The 23,253-nt window shown below is 43.2% G+C and overlaps 3 protein-coding genes across 5 annotated transcripts; all 3 read left to right on the top strand.

Annotated features, from left to right (window-relative positions):
* The first annotated feature begins 1,746 nt into the window (after positions 1–1,746).
* Positions 1,747–6,590, top strand: LOC125971935 (zinc finger protein 665). Its single transcript, XM_049725110.2, has 5 exons — positions 1,747–2,276; positions 2,442–2,764; positions 3,049–3,118; positions 3,825–4,258; positions 4,769–6,590. The coding sequence occupies exons 1-5, from the start codon at positions 1,910–1,912 to the stop codon at positions 5,939–5,941; spliced, it is 2,367 nt and encodes a 788-aa protein (XP_049581067.1). The 5' UTR covers positions 1,747–1,909; the 3' UTR covers positions 5,942–6,590.
* LOC125971938 (zinc finger protein ZFP2) lies at positions 6,540–10,507 on the top strand. Of its 3 annotated transcripts, XM_049725117.2 has the most exons (7): positions 6,540–6,688; positions 7,507–7,831; positions 7,909–7,968; positions 8,253–8,624; positions 8,707–9,049; positions 9,268–9,698; positions 10,061–10,507. In XM_049725117.2, the coding sequence occupies exons 1-7, from the start codon at positions 6,581–6,583 to the stop codon at positions 10,072–10,074; spliced, it is 1,653 nt and encodes a 550-aa protein (XP_049581074.1). In that variant the 5' UTR covers positions 6,540–6,580; the 3' UTR covers positions 10,075–10,507. The 3 variants fall into 3 exon arrangements, with proteins under 3 accessions (XP_049581074.1, XP_049581071.1, XP_049581073.1); XM_049725114.1 differs by lacking the exon at positions 10,061–10,507 and having other exon boundaries at positions 9,268–10,059; XM_049725116.2 differs by lacking the exons at positions 6,540–6,688; positions 10,061–10,507 and adding an exon at positions 6,808–7,417 and having other exon boundaries at positions 9,268–10,059.
* si:dkey-182i3.10 (zinc finger protein 585A) lies at positions 10,494–22,657 on the top strand. Its single transcript, XM_049725111.2, has 17 exons — positions 10,494–10,655; positions 11,541–11,642; positions 11,803–11,974; positions 12,061–12,110; positions 12,413–12,526; positions 13,214–13,406; positions 13,835–14,568; positions 14,771–14,875; positions 15,078–15,333; positions 16,819–17,012; positions 17,939–18,040; positions 18,141–18,312; positions 18,483–18,532; positions 19,221–19,322; positions 20,153–20,342; positions 20,770–21,509; positions 21,587–22,657. Exons 1-17 carry the CDS (start codon positions 10,503–10,505, stop codon positions 21,848–21,850), a joined length of 3,693 nt encoding a protein of 1,230 aa, XP_049581068.2. The 5' UTR covers positions 10,494–10,502; the 3' UTR covers positions 21,851–22,657.
* Positions 22,658–23,253: the final 596 nt, after the last annotated feature.

Genomic DNA, 23,253 nt, shown 5'->3' with positions numbered 1-23,253 from the left:
GGACCAGCTGCGCATTTTCTCCATTGGAGGTTCTCAAGAAGCGGCCAGGCCGCCTGCTCCGTCACGATCGTCCGCCCACAGGATGATGGTCAGTCAAGCTCAAAAAGCCACATGCGTTCCTGCCCATCTGCTTGGCGCCACCCGGAACCTTCCGTCCGCGCCTCGGCGTGCACCCACCGAGTCAGGCTTTCAGAGCCTTCAGGGCTGCACGCTCTACGGCCAGGACTGCCCAAGCCACCCTCTGGCCCGTCCATCTCAACGTGTGCTTCCTGAGTCCGGCCCTAGCCGTCAGGATAGCTGCACGCCTCTGTCAGGACCAGACTTCCGCAACCCACCAGGCTTTTCCGGCCATCTCTGCTATCTGCGTTGACACAGTTGACTACCTGACCGATGTCTGCAGTCCCACATCGGCTTTACCAGCCAGCTCTGCTACTGCGTTGGACCACCTGGCTGATGTCTGCAGTGCCTCAACGCTTGCCAGTGTGCTACACCCTCTACTTAAAGACTCCGCCCTCAGGGAGAGATCCAACCTTCCCTTCTTCCTCGTGGCCCACCTTCGCCGCATCCCATCTGCATCTAACCCGGCTGAGTGCTTGGGACGCTGCACACACGTTCGCCTGTGTTCGCAACCAGCTCAGTGGCCTAGTAGTAGAGTGTCCGCCCTGAGACTGGAAGGTTGTGGGTTCAAACCCCGGCCGGGTCATACCAAAGACTATAAAAATGGGACCCATTGCCTCCCTGCTTGGCACTCAGCATTAAGGGTTGGAATTGGGGGGTTAGATCACCAAATGATTCCCGAGCGCGGCACCGCTGCTGCTCACTGCTCCCCTCTCCCCCAGGGGATGGATCAAAATCACATGGGGATGGGTTAAATGCAGAGGACAAATTTCACCACACCCAGATGTGTGTGTGACGATGATCATTGGGACTTTAACTGGGGGGACACCCACAGCCCATCGGAGCGCACCGCTGTCTGCATCTTGCCCAGTGAACTATTTCTGCGGCGGTTCATGAACCCTTTTTTTTGTGTTTTTTGAGTGTTTTGGGTGTTTGGGGGGGGGGGGGGGGGGGACCTCAGTATCAGGCCTCTCACCCAGCAGGCCAGCAGTTAGTGGTGGGGTAATATGTTTGTCTTTGCGATGTTATGCTTTCTTAGCGGCTTTGAGGGATGTCTCTAGCAACAATTAGGAGACAGTCATGGAATAAAAACACGTTCCTCACTTCTGCCACAATGTCTTACTCATTGACTGTCTACTTGAGCATTATTTGACTCCTGTTTTCATGGCGAAATCCTTGAATTTTGTCTAGGATGTCTGCTTATAATCAGAGCCAATTATGTGGAATTTCTTAGGAGTTTTTCTAAGCCCTGGAATTTCCCTCTAACGGCATCATGCCAAAATGGCCTGATTGTATTTGAACTTGGGTCCTCGGTACTTTTTATTAATATAACGATGTTAAAAACCTCTTTTTATTATTATTATTATTATTATTATTATTATTATTATTATTATTATTATTATTATTATTATTATTATTGTTGTTGTTGTTGTTGTTACTAGTTGCACGTCACCATACTTAACTTTGCACACAAACTGAGTACAAAAGCCAAAAGAAAATATTTTCGATTTGTGCGTTATGTCTTTTATCATTGTTTAGGGGTGAGAGTGGAATTGTTAAAGCAATTTTAAAAAATCCCTTCGAAACAAGTCCAGCTAGGGGCGGAAACAGGAAACGAAGAAAAACGAACCGGAATCGAAAATAAAACCCGGAAGATTAATTGAGACCCACAGTCCGCCAGTGTCAGCAGTCGAATTGGTGAAGTAACATCAACCCAATGTTATCCCAATACTGACGTATTCTCGATTTATGTATCTTTTAATAGTCGGTTCGGTGTACAGTTGCCACAAACATGGGGGCGAGGTTCGACAGCGAGGTGGCGTCGATGGTCGATGTCGCTTTCCGAGCCACTGTGTCGGTCTTCAGGAGCGAGTGGGAGAAACAAGCGCCCAATTCGGTGTTAGAAGAGCTCAGCCTCATCGGCGACCTGCGGGAGATCGAGCGCAATCTGCTGACTCAGCTCCAGCGAGTATTCGCCGAGTTATGCGACGAGAACGAGACGCTAAAGGCCAAAGTGGAGCAGCTGGAGGACGTGATGCAGAGGAAGGCCGGAATGCTGGAACAGGAGCTGAACATTCGGGTAGGACAACTCGGCAGAGACATGGAGCTGCTGGAGAAGGAGATCAAGAGCATCAGCGATGGAGGAGCTGCGGCAGGAGGTAGGACTCAGCTCGGCATAATACAAAAATGCCCATCACACACTAGTTCTGAACGGTTTAGTTTGCGTATTTCCTTGAAGTTAACTTACTTGCAATATTTTGGAATGAATTGAAAACAAATTTTAACATATGCCATGTTATATTTCTCTCTGCGAATGAACACAGAAGTCTCACTGTCGTCCGTCTCCGTCAACCAGACCTTCGCTGACGCAGAATCCAGTTTGAGTGTCTCAGAAGCAGGTAGTGACGAGGCGGACCAGAGTCCTAAAATGGACCCACGGTCCAAAGTTCCCCAAGCGATGAAGGTCGGCGAGCTCGATGCCGTGCTTATTGTGGAAGATGGAGCGTCTGCTGTACAGGAGACAACAGAAGAATCGCTCGTGGTGCATCATAACCCCCAACTTGTGTCCTCACCTCAAGATGCTCCAAGTCCCAATTCCTGCTCTCTCAACAGTCAGGAGTTGCCGCAGGAACAGGCACAAAAACAGGTTTGCTGTCTCCGACAGTTGCTTTTCAACCTTTTGATACGTATACATCAGCAGCAACATATTTGATTCTCACCTTGTAGCTTCTTCAGAGGTTTGGATGTGCCAACATGAGGTCAAAGTTCACCAGTAAAGAAATTTAAAAAGAATAAATAAATAGATTGCAGCTAACCACATGGAACCAAATTATATGACAAATTACAGGTCTTGATGAGATCATTAGTTTGTTAATCTGTTTGGCAACATAATGAAGAAAACAAATATTTTTTATTTGGTTTGTCTGGCAGGGTTCAGTGGAAGAATCTTCATCAGGAAGACCGAGAAGAACAAGGAAGCCAAGTTTCAAAGTGGAAATGGGTAAAGATTAAGATTTCCCGGCTGGCCATGTTAAAATTGAACCTATAGCCCTGGACAATTTAGAATTCCAACAGGTACAAGGTCTTTAAATTTCTACTGAGTAAATGACTAAAATATTATTTAAATACCATCTTAGACCCACCCAAAAAGAAAAGAAAATTAGACATTTTGAAAATAACTAATTATTCAAAACTATTCCATTATGTTATACAACAGAATTATGAAACGTTATGACAATAATACCATAATATAACGGTCAACGAAATATATGCAAAAAATATTTGCAAAAAAATGGAAAAATGTGCAAAACATCTACACAAATATGGAAATTATATTTTTATTATGTAAAATATTAGATAAAAACACAATTATGACAAAAATATTAGCAAAAAATAATAAGAATAGACCAAAATGCAAGTGTTAATAAAACAATATAAAAAAAATATATCTAATATAAATATTTAAAATATAATACAAATATTTTGTAAAGGTTACTGTTTTTACTGTTTATCTTTTAACATTAATCGTGATTTACTTCTTTTAACACTTGTATGACAATTGTAGCCTGGAGCAAATGATTCTGTTCTTTTTCAAAATCCAAACTTTCAAAAAACAGTGTTGGATTCATGAGGTTATGTTGTGTTTGAACCATTAGCAGACAAGTTTTTCCTTTGTAAATCAACGTGTTGGCTTCTGTCCCTTCAAGCTCTCTCAGCGTCCATCGACATAAGCGACGACGAAAGAGACTCCGGCGAAGACGAAGATAACCCGCGGAAGAAGGCACGGCGGAACGTGAAGCGCTTTGCATGTGATCAATGTGACGCCGCCTTCTACTGGAAGGCCGACCTGAAGAAGCATGCGGCGCTCCACAAGCAGCCCTTCCCGTGCCAGCAGTGCGACGAGAGCTTCCCGGAGAAGAAGTATCTGGAGGACCATGAGCTGAGCCACCAGGCGGTGTCCAAGACACAGCTACCCTTCCCGTGCCCACGCTGCAAGCGCTCCTACCGCAAGGAGGAGTCTCTACAGAACCACCTGAAGCGCCATCAGCCACTGGCCGAGCCAAAGCCTTTCGCCTGCGAGCAGTGCGGCAAGACCTTTCGTGTAGAACGCTCTCTTGAGAACCATCTGCTGCGCCACCAGGTGAAGCCATGACTGTGCTAAGCTAAAAGCAACACCAACATTTTATTCCAGGTCTTGCAATTTTGCAATAATCTTTAGTTGCAGCCCTAATTTTGTGTGTTGTACATACTGTACATTGCAGCCATAAAATACTAATTTTGTTTCACAAAGTAGCCACATTTAGTGGCCACAAATTTGTGACCCTATATATTGATTTGTTGTGACAAACTTCTGCCCCCAATAATGTACTCAACAAATTTGCGGCCTAAAAATATTACACTGGTCACAAGTGACTTAATTCTGGCCGCATCATACCACATTCGGGCAACAAGATTGGTGTCACATGCAACTAAAATATACATTTTTGACCATTAAATAGTAAATTGTTGCCAGTCATTTGGGAGCACAGATGACTAAATTGTGTTCACGATATACTTATATACTGACAAAATTGGTGCCGTGTGTGCACTAAAGTATGAAAAAAAAGAAAAAAAAATAATATTTTACTTTGTCTTGTCGTATTGTATTCAGAAGTGGAAGGAGCCACTCCAGTGCACGCTGTGCAACAAGACCTGCAAGACGGCGGTGCAGCTGCGCGGTCACATGGTGGTGCACTCGGAGGAGCGCCCCTTCAGCTGCGCTACCTGCGGCAAGGAGTTCAAGAGCAAGGACACGCTGCGTTTCCACCAAATGGTTCACACCAACGCCAAGAAGTACAAGTGCAACATGTGCGAAGAGACTTTCAAGTACGCCCACTCGCTAACCGTGCACAAGCGCAAGCACACCGGCATCACGCCGTTCGTGTGCAGTGTGTGCGGACGCTCGTACCGCACCGGGACGGCACTCAAACGGCACAGTGTGGTGCACACGGGCGAGAAACCGTTCACCTGCCACGTATGCGGCGCCCGCTTCAGCCTTAACAACAATTTGAAGCGACACCTGCGCATCCACACCGGCGAGAAGCCTTTCACCTGCAAGGATTGCGGCAAGAGCTTCTCGGATAACAACAAGCTCAAGTCGCACATGCTGGTGCACGGAGCCCGGAAGCCTTTCATGTGCGACCTGTGCGGAAAGACCTTCCTCTTCAACTGCCGCCTGCAGATCCACCAGAAATACGTACACACCAAAGCGGACGACAAACCCAAGGCGTTCCCGCCGAGGCAGAGGAACAAGCTTCTTGTCAAGCCGTACAGCTGCAAAATCTGCCTGGCCAGCTTCAGTGCGGCCTGCTCGCTCAAGCTCCACGAGAAGGGCCACAGCGAGCATAAGGAGTTCTCCTGCGCTTTGTGCGGCAAGGCCTTCCACAACAAGTACTCGTTCCGCTCACACCAGCGTTCGCACTCGGGCGAGAAGCCCTTTGTGTGCGAAGTGTGCGGCAAGGGATTCATTCACGCCGGTAGCCTCAAGCAGCACGAGCGCATCCACACGGGTGAGAAGCCATACAAGTGCGAGCAGTGCGGTAAGGACTTTCGCACCGATGGAAACTTCTACCGTCACCTGCGCATCCACACGGGAGAGAAGCCCTTCGAGTGCGCCTATTGCCATCGCAAGTTCCACCAGTCCAACCAGCTCAAGTCACACTTGCAGGTGCACACGGGCCAGAAGCTCTACTCGTGCCAGACATGCGGACGTGGATTCTCCGACTCCAGGCAGCTCAAGAAGCACAGCTGTGACGGAGCTGTTGTCCCTACATTGTTGGCATAAAAGCGGGGAATATAGGAAAAGAATGTGCAACACGTTTTTCTTTTGTGGAAATTAAACAGATTTTTTTCCCCTAGAATAACAATTCTACAGGAGGCCCATGCTGTGAAAACTTGAAAAACTATATTAGTATCAAAAAAGTAATGAAATATCTGCAAACGAAATGGAAGAATCTAACTTGACATGGTTACAAGTGTTGAGGCGTGAAATCACATCCTCGGGGTTGGAGACAACCACTCTACCACTGAGGACTGTCACCCCAGATAGTTTAAAACATAGATTTGACATTCTGAAAAGGTCCTAAATCTAGATTTAAATAGTCTCAAATTCCATTGAAAATGTGTGTGTTGCATGAAACAATAATAATAATCCAAAAATGACAAATCTACTATTTTCTTAATGTATTTTTCATTTAAAAAAAAGAACTCTTACTGTTTTAAATATTTTAGTATAATACAAGAGTATGATTTATAACATTGCTAGTTGAGTATGTTCTGGAGAATGTACAAAAGAACCTTTATTTTGAAAGTTTGAAACCTTTATTTTGAAATCCTCAAGTCTAACGACCTTCCTGTTGGGTTCTGTTTGCGAACTAACCGAAGATCTTGTTTGAGAGAGAATCTACAATAAATTCCATATATCATGTCTGAAAGTTTGGTGTTTTATTCCCAAGCTAACGCCATTTTGGAGACGCTTATTCGATATGCTCTGGATTTAACGGGAAATGCCATAAAAGACCATTCCGCCAAGGTAAACTTTAATTTTTATTACGTTCGGGAGAGTAGGGGTTTTACAGAGATGTTACATCTGAATGCAATAACCTGGAGCCTTCTCACTTAGCTTGACAAGCTAAAGTTACCAAAGGCGTTATGTTGTGTTGCTATAGTAATAGTTTCAATGGTTTAGCCTGTGTGTCTCGATTCCTACTGTAAAAATTATGACTGTTAAACTTTGGTTAACTGTTAGCATTTGGTGCTATATTAAGCGAATTGAAGCGCTAGCTAGAAACCTGTTTATATATACTGCGCATGTATATATTTCTTCTTTTACCTTCGTTTTATTGTCACTTGTTTTTTTTTTTTTTTTTTTTTTTTTTTTCTTTCAGCATGACTTTCACAGATGCCATTGTGTGTTTTCTGACGGTCAGCTCTCTGTTTACGTTCTATTTGTGTCGCGGGCTAGCAGCAGTAGCGCCGCCTAGAGACTTGGAGGACGACACCCGAGTACAGTGGGGTGTAAAAACCAAACTAACCACTTTTGGGAGTTCTCCAGAAATTTGTCGTAAAATATAACCTGATCTTCAGCTAAGCTAAAATTATGTAGAAACACAGTCTTCTAAAACGAATACTGTTTCACATATAAAGGCGTGTTTTCCATGCTTTTCTGAGACACACGTTTAATCCACAGGTATCAAACTGAAAGCCCTGGTGCCAGATCTGTCCCACGGATAATTTAATGTGGCCCTCAAAAACAAATCATGTCAGATTCCATGTTTTTTGATAAAATCTGTATCAAAATTTTATATGCAGAAAAATACATGTTAATATGTTTGTAACTGCTCCGAACAGGCAGGAATTGACAAAATGGTGGAGCTCCTGGCTCGGGAGGCAAGCAGAAAGATCAACTGTGTTTACCAGCAGCTGTTTGACAGTACCAATAAGGAAAAACTGATGCTTCAGAACAAAGTAAGCGAGCTGGAGTGCCAGCTGAAGGCAGTCACGGAAGACTTTGACGTCATCACAATATGGAGGGAGAACGTGTTGAGTGGATGTCCCGTGCTCAATGAGCAGACAGGATGGGTCTTCACCCTGAAGCCTTACGGGGTTTTAGTGAAATCGGATGAGTGGGCAAAGGATGATGCTGAATCCACATCAGCCGTAATCATATGCAAAGGTGTGTATTATAATATGCTCAGCTGTGATGCTACTGTCTGAATATTAACCATTTAAAAAGTAAAATGATCCCTTTAGACAAATCTACAATGGAGGTCTTGAATTGTGAAGCTGAGTCATCAGCAGTCAGTAGACAAGGTAAGATCATCAACTTTTATGATTAATTATTATATTTCCTCAATAAATGTGATGCATCTACCTACCTTGATGCCACACATCTACGTAATTGGGTCATACAAAGACAACACTGAAGTGTGCTCTTCTTTCATTTTGTGCCATTTTTTTTCACTTCTGTTAGAGGTTGTAATTCGATTGTTTTATGTAATGTGTGGCTTGTGCTTCACTTGACTGAATAAATGTCATACAGGACTTACTAGACAGCCATTGTGTAAGAATCTGATGCGTCCAACTGTCATCTACAGACAACGCAGGGGATGACATCACAGGGGACGACATCGCAGGGGACGACATCGTGATGCTGTCCACAGACTCCAACAATCCTTTGCAATCTGAAGTCAATAAGAAGGTTTTTACATGCGACGTGTGCGAGAAGAGCTTCAGCCGGCAGCTCCACCTCAAGAAGCACTTGGACAGTCATAAGGAGCCTCTGACATGCCACCAGTGTCCCAGGATCTTCCGACGCAGCGCCGCGCTGGAACGCCACCTGCTGCGTCACAAGGAGAAGACACTTCAGTCCTTCATGTGTCCAATCTGCGACAAGACCTTCAAGAACAAAAAACTGCTCAAGGCACACGAGTCGGTACATGGTGACGATGCACAGCCCTTCACCCCTGGTACATGCCGAATGTCCCGAGTGAATGAGCTTAGATTAAATGGGATGAATTCAATAATTTATTCCTCTTTTATTTTTTTTAGACGTCTCACAGGGTAAGGCGTTCACCTGCGAAATATGTGGTGCCAGCTTCACACTGCAGCAGAATCTCAAGCGGCACGCCCGCATCCACACGGGCGAGCGACCATTCAAGTGCCACGTGTGCGGCGCCAGCTTCGTCCAGGACAAGCTGAAGGCTCACATGCTGCTCCACGGTGCCACCAAATCTTTCATGTGTGACTTGTGTGGTAAGACCTTCCTGTACAACTGGCAGCTAAAGAAGCACCAAAAAGTTGCGCACCAGGAGGGCAGTGAAGCAGACATGCAGGAAGGGCGGCGGAAAGTCCGGGCCCGGCGAAAGCGTACCGTCATCTTTAAACGTGACAGGTGAAGGAAAATTCATCCTATCGTAGATTGCTTCCCTTTGGCCTCCACCCTCCTTAAACCCATGAACAACACTGCACATTCATAAATAAGTTTTTGTTAAACACATTTGTAGTTTGAAATTGTTTTGCTACAGTAGTGGCGTCATAGGATTTTTCAGTGTATGAAAAGTTAGGGCACTTTGTCTTTGCTATTTTACTAATTTTAATTCTTAACAACAGGACCACCATGGAGTTGGCAGCGTTTGCCTGCAAGACGTGCCGACGTCCGTTTGACTCAGAGGCGGCGCTCAAAAAACACGAGCTGCTCCACACGAGCGGGACTCCGTTCACGTGTGAAGTTTGCGGCAAAGCCTTCCTCTATAAGACAACCTTTGACTACCACCTCCGTACGCACTCAGGCGAGCGGCCGTATGCCTGTGATGTGTGTGGCAAGACCTTCATCATCCACCATGCGCTCAAGTCGCACCGGCTGCGGCACACGGGCGAGAAACCGCATGCTTGCGAGCAGTGTGGAAAGGCATTCCGTGTTTACACCAACTACCAGAGACACCTCAGGATCCATACGGGCGAGAAGCCGTACGAGTGTGAGGTGTGCGGCGTCAGATTCCGCCAACTTGGGCATGTCAAGTTCCACATGCAGGTGCATACGGGTGAGCGGCCATACTCCTGCGCTGCTTGTGGAATCGGCTTTTCCGACTCCAGGCAGCTAAAGAAACACAAGTGTGCTGGCAAGGATCTGGTGAAGACATTGCTAACATCTTGACTCCCAAGGATAATTTGACACAATTCAGTAAAATTTTATATTTTTCCATAACAACTAATGTACCCGGCATGCAGTCATGCCCCCTCAGTGGCCAAGGCAGGCAAACCAGAAGGAGTAGCACAATGTCCATTGAAGTGAAGCAGAAAATGTGGTCAAATGTTTACATGCTATATGTTGTACTTAAGTGTTTCTATAAAGCAAAATATATTACAATTCTATTTTTGTTATTAAAATCTGCTTTTTTTTTAGGGAGCTGGAACTGACTAATGATATTTCCATTTATTTCATTGGGGAAAGATGAGTTGAAAATGAGTTACAAGGCCTGGTCATGGAACAAATATGTCAAGACACCATCGAAGCGTTTACTCTTATTTTGAAACGCAATTGGGAAGTACTGAAATCCCCATGAATCGCTTTTAACCACTCATAAAACGGAGTGGATTTGTTGTTAGTAGGGAGGTGCATGCATGAAAGTGATTTCTTTATTTTCTAAAATATGTATCAAAATTAAAACGAAACACTCTTGTTTTGAAACATGACGAAAACGTCACTTCCGTTAACAAGTAAACCGCGTTTCTTAGGGCCAAATTAACATGGTGGTCCAGTCATGTTCTTTAGTTTATCGTGTCGAAGTAGTCATTTTTCTTTCTTTCTTGCACGTCGTTTCTAGTGCACTTGAAGACAGTGTCAAATGGAGGACTTTGCAGCGCGAACCACTGCCATTTTGGAGGATATGGCTAACAACGCTGTGATAGAAATGTCCAAAGTTGTCCTTTCCACGGACAAGACGGACGAATATTTTTGGAGTGAGAATGACATCGTTCAAGTTTCATATCAGGATAAGGTACATTTTAGGATTTCATGTGATTTTGCGCCTACGCGATCATAAAAATACAAACGCTAGTTTGCTAGCCACTGTAGCATCTGAGTCCAACGATTAGGAACTTTAGAATTCATTTTATAGTTGGAATCTAGTAACGTAAGTAGTAAGTATCACCGCCCGTTGTTAAAAAAACACGTTTGATTCCTTGGATGTGTTGAGACAAACACGAGACACAAAGTCTACGAGCACCTCAGCCACATGTTATCCGGTTGTGATCACTACAAAAAGTCTTTAAAATGTCAATAATGCAACCAAATTGGTAGGATTACATGACAACATCCGTAGATTATGACGAACATGAATTTAACTATCTTTATTGATAACAAAATAAATTCACAAGAGGGAAGAGCACAGACAATAAAATAATTACAAGAATGACTACAAACGCGTACTTCTATAGCGTCACACGTACTTCCGACTGGCAAAAAATCCGATTGCACCATTAAGCACACTTTGAAACGCTGAGAGAAAATAAATGGCCTTAATGAGTTTAAGCCGTTTCCTCTACTGCTGTAGTTAAAAAAAAAAAAAAAAAAAACTGGGAAAATTCAAGTGGGATAAATTCGACTTCCGACCTTCCTCGAATGCAGCACTAGTTGATTCAACGTTAGAACTGGTAGAAATTCTGACAGGCGGTGTTGCGTTTTGTCCTTCGTTGAGCAAGGAGTGCGTTGTTGAGCAAGGAAAACAAACATGTGGAGTGACAGTTGGTTCTTTATTTGCAAGATCTTGGGTTGTTTAATGACAGTCAGTACACAATGCATTTCAGCAGATTTTATATATATATATATATATATAATTTATTTATTTATTTTTATTTATTAATTATCTATTGTCCCCCATCAGGTGATCCATCTTGCCAACACTTTCATGACATTGCTGGCTCAAGAAGCAGTTGACAACATCTGCCAACTTTTCCATGAATGTTCTGCAATGCTGCGCTTGCAAGTATGTCAGGGGTGTGGTTTCAAAGGTTTGGGAAAGATGGCATTCACACATGACATCATAATCCCTCTGAACTTGTAATTCCTTCTCAGAAGCTATTTTGTGCAAAACTGAATATGAATAATAAGAATGAATGTGAACAAGACACCTGTCCTGTGTGCAGGTGACACAGGGTGAGGCGCAGCTGAAGGACCTGAGGATGAAGCTAGAGGAGGCGGAGACGTCGCTGAGTGCAGTGTTACAAAATGCTTGTGCCGTGGTAGTGGAACAGCAGTTGCATGACCTGGTTGTTGTCGGAGCAGTGGACACAATGGAAGGAGAGACGCAGAGCTCAGGTGTCCAGCAGTTCGTCATCAATATTCTTTTACAAAATGTCTGTCGAAGCCAGTAACTGACTTCTTGACATGATTTGTGTTCGCAGCTGTGTCCGTTGAAGTTGAAAACCCATCCATCGAGGCCATGACTTTCGAGGTACTCCAGGCCCTCCAAAAATCTTGCATGTTATCAGTGCTAAATTACTGTCCTATGTTTACAGAGCAGTTAGGTTTGAACAGCCACACCTCAGCTTAATCATTGTACCTTCCAGTCCACAAAAGACTTGCATTTAAATAAAATGACCATAAGCGTTTAAGTCTTACTTTATAACACAGGTTTTAAAAATGTCACCCAAAGCTTTGTAGACTAATAAAAATATTAGTTCTTAGTATTGCTCAAAAGTGAGAATTACTGCGTATTCTATACGTTATGAACCCCCTTGTATGTTTGTCTGTTAGGACAATGCGATTGCAGCACTAACGCAGGACGCCATTGTTGACCAGACGTCGTGTTTCATCATCCAGCAGGAAAATAATACAGACATGGAGAACCACAATGATCTTTACTATCAGGTTGTGATTTGTATCAGTTCAATCATTTCATTTGTTTTACTTGTATTTGTCATTAAAGGGAGGGTAAGCTGGTTCATTTTTCACTAACTATCCCAGTTCATGTATTTTTTTAAATCAGGAAAATGAAAAAAGTTAGCATTTTTTATTTCGCCCACTCATTTTGGAGAAGTAATGAAACAATGAATGCCCTTAAAACCACCCACTTTTAATGAGGAATTGGGCCTCGCAACCCCCCCCATGTCTTGGTTGATGATGTCACAGAAGGAAGAGATCACAATATTTTGACTAATAAAAGGGAATAGTGACAGGGCACTTCAGCTGCAGAGAGCTTGCTCATTTTTCTTAAATCAGCCACGGAGAGGCGAATCCTTGTGATATGTTCAAGTTGTCATAAGTAGAGATGTCCATGTAAATTTTGGTGCCAAGAGATACCTGTTTCTGTACATTTTAAGCAATAGTCTTTACAATGATTTCCAAGGAGGGAAATTCTGATCTCTTTCTTTCGTGACGTAGTCAAGCTAATGTGTCAAATCAAGCAGAGTAAGTGTAACGCCCTTTCGCTCGCTTTATCCTGCCTTTAACAACTACTTAATTTGAAGAGTGTCTTGTTTTTTTTTCATTATCAAATGTTGTATTTACAATAAAACATCCTTTAATCATTATGACCTTTCTTTCTGTTGGCTGAAGTCAGAAGAAGATGCCCTCAACACCAGCCACAATGCCCAAGCCAAACGCAGCGTAGCAGCTGTCAAGCAGCAAAGAGCACAGCAGGCAGCGCGTCACCTGCCCAAGAACTTTGTGTGCTCACTGTGTGGTTGCAGCTTCCCCCTCAAACGCAGCCTCAACGTGCACATGCGAAAGCACATTGGGCAGCACACAGGTCAGTATTACATTATGTATGCGTTTTGATGAAGTCTTTTGTTTAATCAAGCTGTCTCCTAGAAAATAAGTAGTCATAAAAAAGTTCTCAAGATTTTTTTTTCCAACGCTATTAATTATAACACATGGTCAAATCTGTATTCGTAAGCTTCTTATAGGTCAAACAAAGAAAAGAAAATATTTCAGAAACCTGATGTTCTAGAAAATAAGGAATTTTCTTTTGTAGTAGAACATATACGGCTGGATCTGGAGTATGTTGCTAATACTAAAGAAAATAGACAGTTATGTCAGCATCCCTCCACCTTTCACTGTCTATGATTGATTGCCAGTCTGCAAGATGAAACAAATGTTGAGGACCACTGCTGTAGTTTTGTGTAACTTTGGGACTACTTCCTGTTGTGGTTTTTTTTTTTTTTCTTCCCCCACCAGCGAAGTATTCTCACACATGCGACAAGTGTGGTAAGGGCTTCACACTCAAGCAGATCCTACTGAACCACCAACGAATGCATAATGAGGAGCGACCCTTCAAGTGCACACAGTGCTCCAAGAGTTTCTACCGAGCAAACGGCCTGAGGATGCACAAACGCTTGCATGCCCCCCGCCGCAAAGGCGAGTACCACTGCCAAGTCTGCAACAAGATCTTCAGTTTCCATTGCAATCTGCAGCGCCACCTGCGCATCCACTCGGGTGAGAAGCCTTTCTGCTGCGAGATGTGCGGGAAGAGCTTCAACCAGGCCAACACGCTCAAAAGCCACCAGAGGACCCACACGGGGGAGCGGCCATTCAAATGCGACACGTGCGGGAAGACATTCAACCAAAAGGGAACCCTGAAGGCGCACGCCAACGCCGCCTCCGTGGCGTGCGTGGCCTGTGGTGTGGTGGTTGCCTGTAAGGATGGAATGCACAAGCACCTGCAAGCGCACGCTGTGCCGTGCATCTGCACCCTGTGCGGCGATCTACTGGCGTCTGTGACGGACTTGTGTTCGCACCAGCGGCACCACAACATGGCCAGTCGTGCGCATGCCTGCCCCATCTGCAATAAGAGATTCAAGTCAGGCACGTACTTGAAGACACACGTCAAGTTGCACAGCGGAGTCAAGCCCTTCTCTTGTGACATCTGCCACCGCAGTTTCGCTCTGCAAAGCAGCCTCAAGTTGCACCAGGTAAACTTCTTTCGAATAGTTTTAAAAAAAAGTTGCTAAAAGATATGCCATTTGATGTTTGTTTTGTTTTAAGCTTTAATCACAACACTGTTTCAACTGGTTAGGCTTCACAGAACGTATTGCAAATATATGTTTGGGTTGATTTCCCATTTAAATGTCATTTAAAGTCCGAGGCAAACCGTATTTGATTTCTCTTCTCCAGGATGTGCACAATGAGGACAAACAGTTCTGCTGCGACGTATGCGGCAAGTTTTTCAGCAGCTTGAACATGCTGATCCGCCACCAGCGCATACACACAGTTGAAAAGGTAAAAACAAAAAGTGAGAGATTGATAGAAATATCTTAGTCTTAAAAGTCTTGTGCAATCAAAATCCATTTTTCCACTGCCATATGCATAACATAGACCCTGGGAAGACAGGACAGGGTTCTCCACACTCTGCTATTCCCTGCTTAGGCTGCTCACCTCGGATAAGTGAATGATGAATCTGTGAACTTTTTTTCGTCTTCAGAGAGAGTACACAGGCGAGAAGCAATACGTCTGCAACGTGTGTGGCAAAGGCTTTAACCACAATCCCAACCTGATCCGTCACCGCCGTATCCACACAGGAGAGAAGCCGTACATCTGCAGCGTGTGCGGCCGCAGCTTCAACCAGAGTAACAGCCTTAAAGCCCACCAGCAGGTCCACACTGGTCTCAAAAGGTTCATGTGTGAGCGCTGTGGCAAAAGCTACAGTGACAAGAGAGGTTTCAAGAAACACAAGTGTCTCTAATGCTGACGACTCCCTGAATGAACTCGAAGGGCGAATTGCTGCTTGCACATAAGGAAAATACTTGTTGGTCAATTTATGAAATTAAAATACTGCTCAGGCTTTGCGATGCTCCCTGGCATTACTGGATAGGTTCAGATGTAATTCTGATAATTGAATGTATCAGCATGGGCCAAAAATATTACGGTGTCTTGTGCTTCACAATTTTTATTTATTTCATGTCCTGGTCATTACAAAGAACGAATGGATCAGATGGAAGCAATGCGCTGAATGGCAATGCGGATGTGTTCAGCAATGCTCCTCAACTTTTATTGAGTCCACAAACATACAGCATTTTACATTAGAAAAATCTCATGGCAGATCATCAAATTAAAGTCCCCCCCCCCCCCCCCCCCAAAAAAAAAAAAGGTTCACTGAATAATTAATGACCTTGTCTCAATCCACTCAGTAGTCCCTCTATTGTCGTGGTGGTTGTCCAGGCTGACCCCACAACAGGTAAAAAAAAAAAAAAAAAAAACATGATTTACCATACAGTATATATTTACTTCATCAACAACAATAAATACAGCATATGCATTATGCAGGTATTATTTACAGCCGTTTGGTGTCATTACTCTCATTCTACAGTTTGGTAGTTATGACTAAACGTTCATGTGCATTTATTGCGCGTCTGCCTGACTGAATCATTAGAACAAATTATGAGCACAGTATATACTACTGGCCAGCTATTTCCTGGCAACGCCATTTGGTGTACAGTGAAGGTGTCCGTTGAACCCACTATGTTGCAGCAAATGTTCTTTTGCTTACTGTACATATTTTGTTACTGTTGGTGTAATAAAGCAATTTTAAAAACACCAGCGGCTGTTTTACATGTGTTAGTAGGGGAGGGGGAGTAGAGGTTATTAAATGTGTTTCATTCCAGGGTTGGGGCCACTTTTTATACATGGGTTAAATGTATGAAATGTGACACTTCTGCATTTTTGGTCTTTTTAATTTGAACACAGTATTGAAACTACAAAAGAATGAGGGGAAAACAAATGAGAAAACATGAGACAAAATATAGTTTGGAGTATTATTTTCGAAAATTCAAAGTTTTTAGGCAAAACGTGGTTTAAAATAAATAAATAAAGTACTCTTATTTTGAAACACAACCGGAAAAAGATTCGTATCAAGGGTGACCTGCAAACCCAAAGTGACACCAAATTACACAAATCCCCGGGAACACTGTTCAATCTAATATACATAACACTGATTTAATTTCTGGTACAAACGCCATAAGAAGAATATTTATCGTATTTGAATGGATGGATGGATAGTTAGTTACCTAATTTGGGGCACTTGATACATTCCTAAAACATTTCAAACAGATAAAAACAAATTCGTATTTTGAAACAACCGGTGAGAAGAATGTAATTTCCGGGTGTGAGATAAGCGCATTTGTTTTTACATAGAAGTTAACGTTCTTATTTCTTGTTCTCCTAAGTTGACCATACTGCACTTCGTCTTTCGTCCACTTCAAGACCAAAAATGGGGGACTTTGAGGCGCGAGCGACATCCATTTTGGAGCAAATGGCGAACAGGGCTGTGATCGAAATGAGCAAAGTGATCTTTGAGAGCAAAACGACGCAAGAAATGTCGCTGAGCGAGGACAACACTCCAGTTACATTGACAGATAACGTACAATTCGTTACTTATTTTATTATCGTACTTAATTTGTTTGGTTCCCATCCGCCCCCTTTTCCTGGGTGATCATAGAAATAGAATAGCTAGCTCGCTAGTCATCGTAGCATCCGCCAATTAGACGCATTAGAACTCATTTCAAAACTAAACTGAGTTTTAATGTATGAGTTTATGTGTTTAGATATCACCCAACCCCCGGGAAGAGTCTTAATGTACGAGTTTATGTGTTTAGCGATCACCCACCCCCTGGGAAGAACCATATGCGGCCACCGTTTTGATTCGGGACAAGCACGGATTAGTCTACTCTAGATGTTTATAGGTCTACAAGTACGTCGGACACATGTCACGCTATCTTCATCAATGATCAGTTGGAGAAAAGTCACTACACGATATAACGTAAATGTTATACCGTAATTATAATCACTAATGATACTATGTAGTATTGATCATTATTTTTTTTGGCAAAAGGTTGCTAAAATGTAAATCAAAGTAATCTCTCAAAGGTAATTAAAAGCCTTATTTTGACTTAAAAGGCCCTGAACCATCTTATACTGTATTTGAAAGTCATATAAAATAAAATGTGAAATGAAGTTGTAATAAGGGTTTTGTACTTGCCGAAATAAACAAATCAAATAAAAAAAGGCGCTGAACCATCTTATTCTGTATTTGAAAAAGGGATAAAACAGTTGGCATTTGAACAAAAATGGTCATCCGAGGGTCCTAGATTTAGGTCAACATTCTTAAAATGTCCTTAAATGAATGATGCGAACAAAGAAAGGTTGTCAGAAAAGTACAGTAAGTTGGAGAAGCATCAAAGTGGGAAATTCTCCCAAATGTAATCAAATTAAACTTTTATATTCTTTTAAGTGTATACCTTTTTTTTGGCCCACCATGTATTAAATTTACTTATTGTCTCCTAACAGTTAATCCATCAAGCCAACACCTTCATGACGTCTCTGGCTCAAGAGGCTACCGACAATATCTGCCAACTATTCCATGAATGTTCATCTCTGCTGCACTTGCAAGTACGTCACGCAACCCAACACAGTGACATTCAGGGTACCTGCACAATACAGGTGAATCACAGATTATGAATATTTGAATATGATTATTGCCTTTGTGCAGGTTATGCAAGGGGAAGCGCAGCTAGAGGACCTGAAGAAAAAGCTGGAAGTGGCGGAAACAGCGCTGGATATGGTGCTGAGAAGTGCTCACGCCACTGTAGAGAAAGAGGAAGTACATGTCCAGGAAGCAGATGAACAAGTCGCCATGTCAGAAGGAGACACGCATAGCTCAGGTGACCCTCAATTCTTGATCATCATCAATATTGTAATCATTTTTGTTAGTAGCATCCATGCTTTTCTTCTAGCAGACTATAACACAGTATAAAAATAATGGAATAAAATGGCTGCCAAACAATGAACACTGGCTTGTTAACTGACTTACTGACATGATTTGCATTTGCAGCTATGTCTGGGGATGTCAAGAACTCTGCCATCATTTACCTAACCTACAAGGTACTCCAAACCACCTCGATCATGTTAACTTGTTGACATCTGAGAGCATTTTCAAGTTAACAGCAACCCTTAATCTTAAGAATTACAGCACCTTTAAAACTTGAACTGGAATTTTGCACAATGGGACGCAGACCCCAACCAAGGTCCAAAAGAACCAATGAAATTATATCAGTGGTCTTAAAAATGCCCCAAAAAAGTCTCAAATTTGGTCCAAGGGCCCTAAAGCCTTGAAATTGAACACAGTAATCTTTAAAAGGTCCTAAGAAACCTTGAATTGGATCAATAAGTCTTAAATTTGATCAAAGTAGGATATTACATTTGACCAGAATACCACCAACATTCTTAAATCTTTCCTTCCGAGAATGTCACCCAGTAGAGCACATACCACCAGTAAGGACCAACCAACCTTAACACACGACCAGCAGCTATAAGCTCTACTCCATATTTTGCTTGCCTTATGAAGCTCTGAGGGAGAGCGGTGAAGATAGTACCACTTAATTTCTGCTACAGATATGGTCCACCCCCCCCCCAAAAAAATAAAATAAATCTGTGACATAACAGGCGTGCAAACATTTAGCTGCAATTCAGCAGGGATCAATGTGCACCAGTGAAATCATAGTAATACACAAAATCAATTCCCCTCTGACCGTGTGAATCAAAAGTGAACATTATTATTGTTTTTTTGCAGGACAGCGTGCAACCAGCGCTGAAGCAGGACATCTTAATTGACCAGAAGTCGTGTGGGTCCAATCAGCAGGGAGGCCCTGATGACGATGAGCCAGACCATCAGGTAAGGATGCACAACTAGTATCACATCAATCAATTTATTGTATTTTAGTTGTCTTTAGCATATCAGTATCTAAGCAGTTAGTATAGACATTGCCATCTGCTGTGCTGCAGGAAATTTTCCAATTTAACTTAATTGGTCTGAAAAACTATTTATTCAATACAAATAATCTGTCTTTGTTCGCCTATGTATGCTAGCAACAAACATATCGCGACAGGCAGAACAGTTAAATGACCTCGGGATCCGTGGTCAACAACCTCCAGGCCGCGAACCCGGTTTTCTTGTACCGGCCTGCACAAATGGAGAAAAAAAGTTTCCAGTTTATTTATTAGGTGAGGATGAAAATTATTTTATTTTGAAAAGGGACTGGATTCTCTGTTACTTCTGTCCATAACTTGTCATGTAAAGTTGTTAATATGAAATCCACAAGCTAGCAAACTGAGTATAATAAATGTGTTTGTAAAATTTATTTGCCATGGGTAAAGGCCCAGAGAGGATTCAACACAAAAGCCTCTCTCAAAGAAGAAAAACAAAGGTGCCTTTCACGAACAATACCAGGATGACCCGTTTGAAATACGTATTCACAGCAAGAGATGATTACCATACACAAAGCCCGATTTGCGTCGACCCGCCTTCAAAACTGATTTGTTAACAATATAAGTGCCCTGAAAGTATCAAACTTAAAACGGCATTGGTCAGGCTAAAAAGGATTCGATCTTGACGGATTCACATTTATTGTTTTCACACTAAAAACATTCAAATTAATCCGATTATTCAATTAATCGGTTGAATAAACCATAGAGTAATTGATTGTGACCGTTTTTACGGGGCAGGAGACGGAAGATGTCAGTGACGCCAGCCACAGAAAAGGGACCAAACCTGGTGTCCCAGCCAGCAAACGGAGCGGCAGCAACTTCAGCAACAGAGTCCGCCAGACAGCGCTGAAGAACTTCTCATGTTCACTCTGCGGACGCACTTTTGCCCTCCAGCGCAGCCTCAATGTGCACATGCGGCAGCACACGGGTCAGTTCTCACCTTATTGGGTGCTACATGCATGTTACTAAAGTCTTGGGTCCGATAAAGCCGGTCTGACACCGGTTTTTAAAAAAATCTTAAATTACATTCAAATTGATGTAAAAAGTTTCAAATTTGGCCAAAAGAGGCTTTAAAGTGAAAACAAAAACAGACATGTTGCCTTGAGGAATCATTACATAGACACATTTTTGTTTTGTTTTGTTTATTAGTTTGGTTTGATCGGCAAAAACTATTGGCACCGATAATCGGCCAGGGAAATAATTAGTCCATCACTATATAGATTCATATTTGCACCTAATCTACAAATGATCTGGCTTATCTGTCTGTTTCAATAATGAAATGTGACCCTTGAGCAATAAAGTTTGGTTTGCAAATGTAGGGAGTCAACACATAACATTTGCTTGTTGTTTTCCAGGTGAGCGTGCTCACACGTGTGATGTGTGTGGTCAGGGCTTCACACTCAAGCAGATCCTGCTGGACCACCTTCGAATGCACAATGAGGAGCGACCCTTTAAGTGCACGCAGTGTGACAAGAGCTTCTACCAAGCGCAAGGCCTGAAGATGCATCAGCGCTTGCATGTGGTGCGCCGCGATCGCGTCCATCGCTGCCACTATTGCAAGAAGGCCTTCAAGGTCCTCGGCAGCCTGCGGCGCCACCTGCTCATCCACACGGGCGAAAAGCCCTTCAGATGTGACACATGCGGGAAGAGCTTCAACCAGGCCAGCACGCTCAAGAGCCACCAGAGGATCCACACGGGGGAGCGGCCATTCGCCTGCTTAAGCTGCGGGAAGACTTTCATCCAGAAGAGCACCCTGGAGACGCACACAGACGCCTCCTCGCTGGTGTGCGTGGTTTGCGGCGGCGTGGCGGACTGTGTGGAGGTAATGCGCGACCACCTACAAACGCACGCTGAAGCCTTGCCATGCGTCTGCATGCTGTGCGGTCATCGGCTCACCACGGCAGAGGAGTTGCGCCCGCACCAGCAGCTCCACCATTCGACGGGAGGTGAACACGGCTGCAGCATCTGCGGGAAGACATTCAAGTCAGCAAGCTACTTGAAGATACACTACAAAATACACATTGGAATCAAGTCCTTCTCCTGCGACATCTGCTTTCGCAGCTTTTCGCAGAAAAGCAGCCTCAAGACGCACAAGGTACATGCGGTATTTCGTAGTAACACTGCACACTAAATTTGTCGAATGAATCTTCGCCTTTTTCCTGTGCTTTCCAGGTGTTGCACACGGGTGAGAAGCCGTTCGCCTGCAACACGTGCAACAAGCGCTTCGGCAACCTGGGCAACCTGACACGACACCGCCGCATCCACACAGGGGAGAAGCCGTACATCTGCGATGTATGTGGCCGCTGCTTCAACCAGAGCAGCAGCCTCAAGGCCCACCAGCAGGTCCACACGGGCCACAAGAAATTCATATGCGACCGTTGCGGCAAGCGCTTTGCCTACAGGAGGAACCTCCAAAACCACAAGTGCCTCTACTAATGACTCCCTGAATTGTTTAACTGAACTTGATGGTTGAATGGCAGCTTGCACTGAAGGAATATTTTCTTTAGTTGTCATATTTACAGTAAAGTAGTGAAATGGCGCAGAGGCTTTGTGGTACTGGAAAAAGTCTTGTACCTTACCGCACAGCGCATGTCACTGACCTTATGTGGAAATGTGTGGTAGTAAGTTAATAAATTTCCTCGAATCCTTGAATTAGGGTCTAGTCATGATAAATTTACATTAATATTGTGTGATGGCCTTTGAAAAAATTGCTGTTTGTCTATGTGTGCCCTGCGACTGGCTGGCAACTAGTTCAGGTTCCCATAGACTGCTGGGATGGGCTCCAGCACGCCCGCGATCCTCGTGAGGATATTTTTAGTTCAGAAAATAGATGGCTGGATGGATTTCCTTCTCTAATTGCACCGGCACCACCTTCACTTGAACTGTAGGTGGCAGTAGTATGCAGTTTAGTTCCAATGCTTCCCAATCTTGATAGAGCTCAGTCATTTATTTCACGTTCAAAAAACGGCCCCCATTATTTGTAGTTTGTAGATTTATCTTTGGAACAAGTGAAATGGGGCAGTAGAGTGTTTGGGAATTCCTCGTGTAAGCCAATACCAACTCCAACCAAATTTTTGCAAAAACTTTTTAATGCATCTCACCAGATTGTGCAAACCATTTTTTATATAGAGAATATGTGACTTTCAGGCTGGTTTTGCAGGCAATGTAATGACTACAAAGTAGATGTGTTTGGTATTTGTGTCTCAAAACAGCTGTTTTAAAATAAATTTTACATGGAGCTCACCTCTTCCTGCTATAAAAGCCATTCGCTGTTAAAAGAAATTTGTTTTGCTTCATTAAAACTTGCTTTTGAAGAATGATGTAGGTCTTAGCACACAGCCTTGTGGAACACCATTAACATGTACATGTGTATTTGTGATCTGGGTATGAGGAAAGTGGGAATTTTGGCTTATATTTCGATTCAGTTTAAAAAATGTGAGATTTACATGTAACACTCATTGTTAAAAGAAAAAGATTTTAGTGAAATTATTTTCATGCCCTTTGTCCAAGCTGCCCACATGCCTCCTATACCCAGCTGGATGTATTGATGATTCCACATCCACTCTTGTTTTTTTTTTTGCCCTCTAATTGCTTTATCCACAGCTGACCGGACAACTCTGCTGCTACATGGAAATATGGATGTTCTTTCCAGTATCGATCCCCACAGTTGGAGCTGTAAGCTCTCTGCTGTCCACTTTGTAAGCTTCTCTTGACAGATGACAGTGCTGCTTTGGACTCTTTTATCTTTTATTTACTTTTTAGTTTAAGGAGTCAAAACCAAGAAGCAACAGCTGAAGGATGAGGCCTTGGATTCGGTCCATGAGATCCAGATCGGTCCA

Source organism: Syngnathus scovelli, chromosome 7, assembly GCF_024217435.2.
Source record: "Syngnathus scovelli strain Florida chromosome 7, RoL_Ssco_1.2, whole genome shotgun sequence".
Taxonomy (NCBI): Eukaryota; Metazoa; Chordata; class Actinopteri; order Syngnathiformes; family Syngnathidae; genus Syngnathus; species Syngnathus scovelli.
Note: the sequence above shows the minus strand (reverse complement) of the source record. Positions and strands in the feature narration are given on the sequence as shown.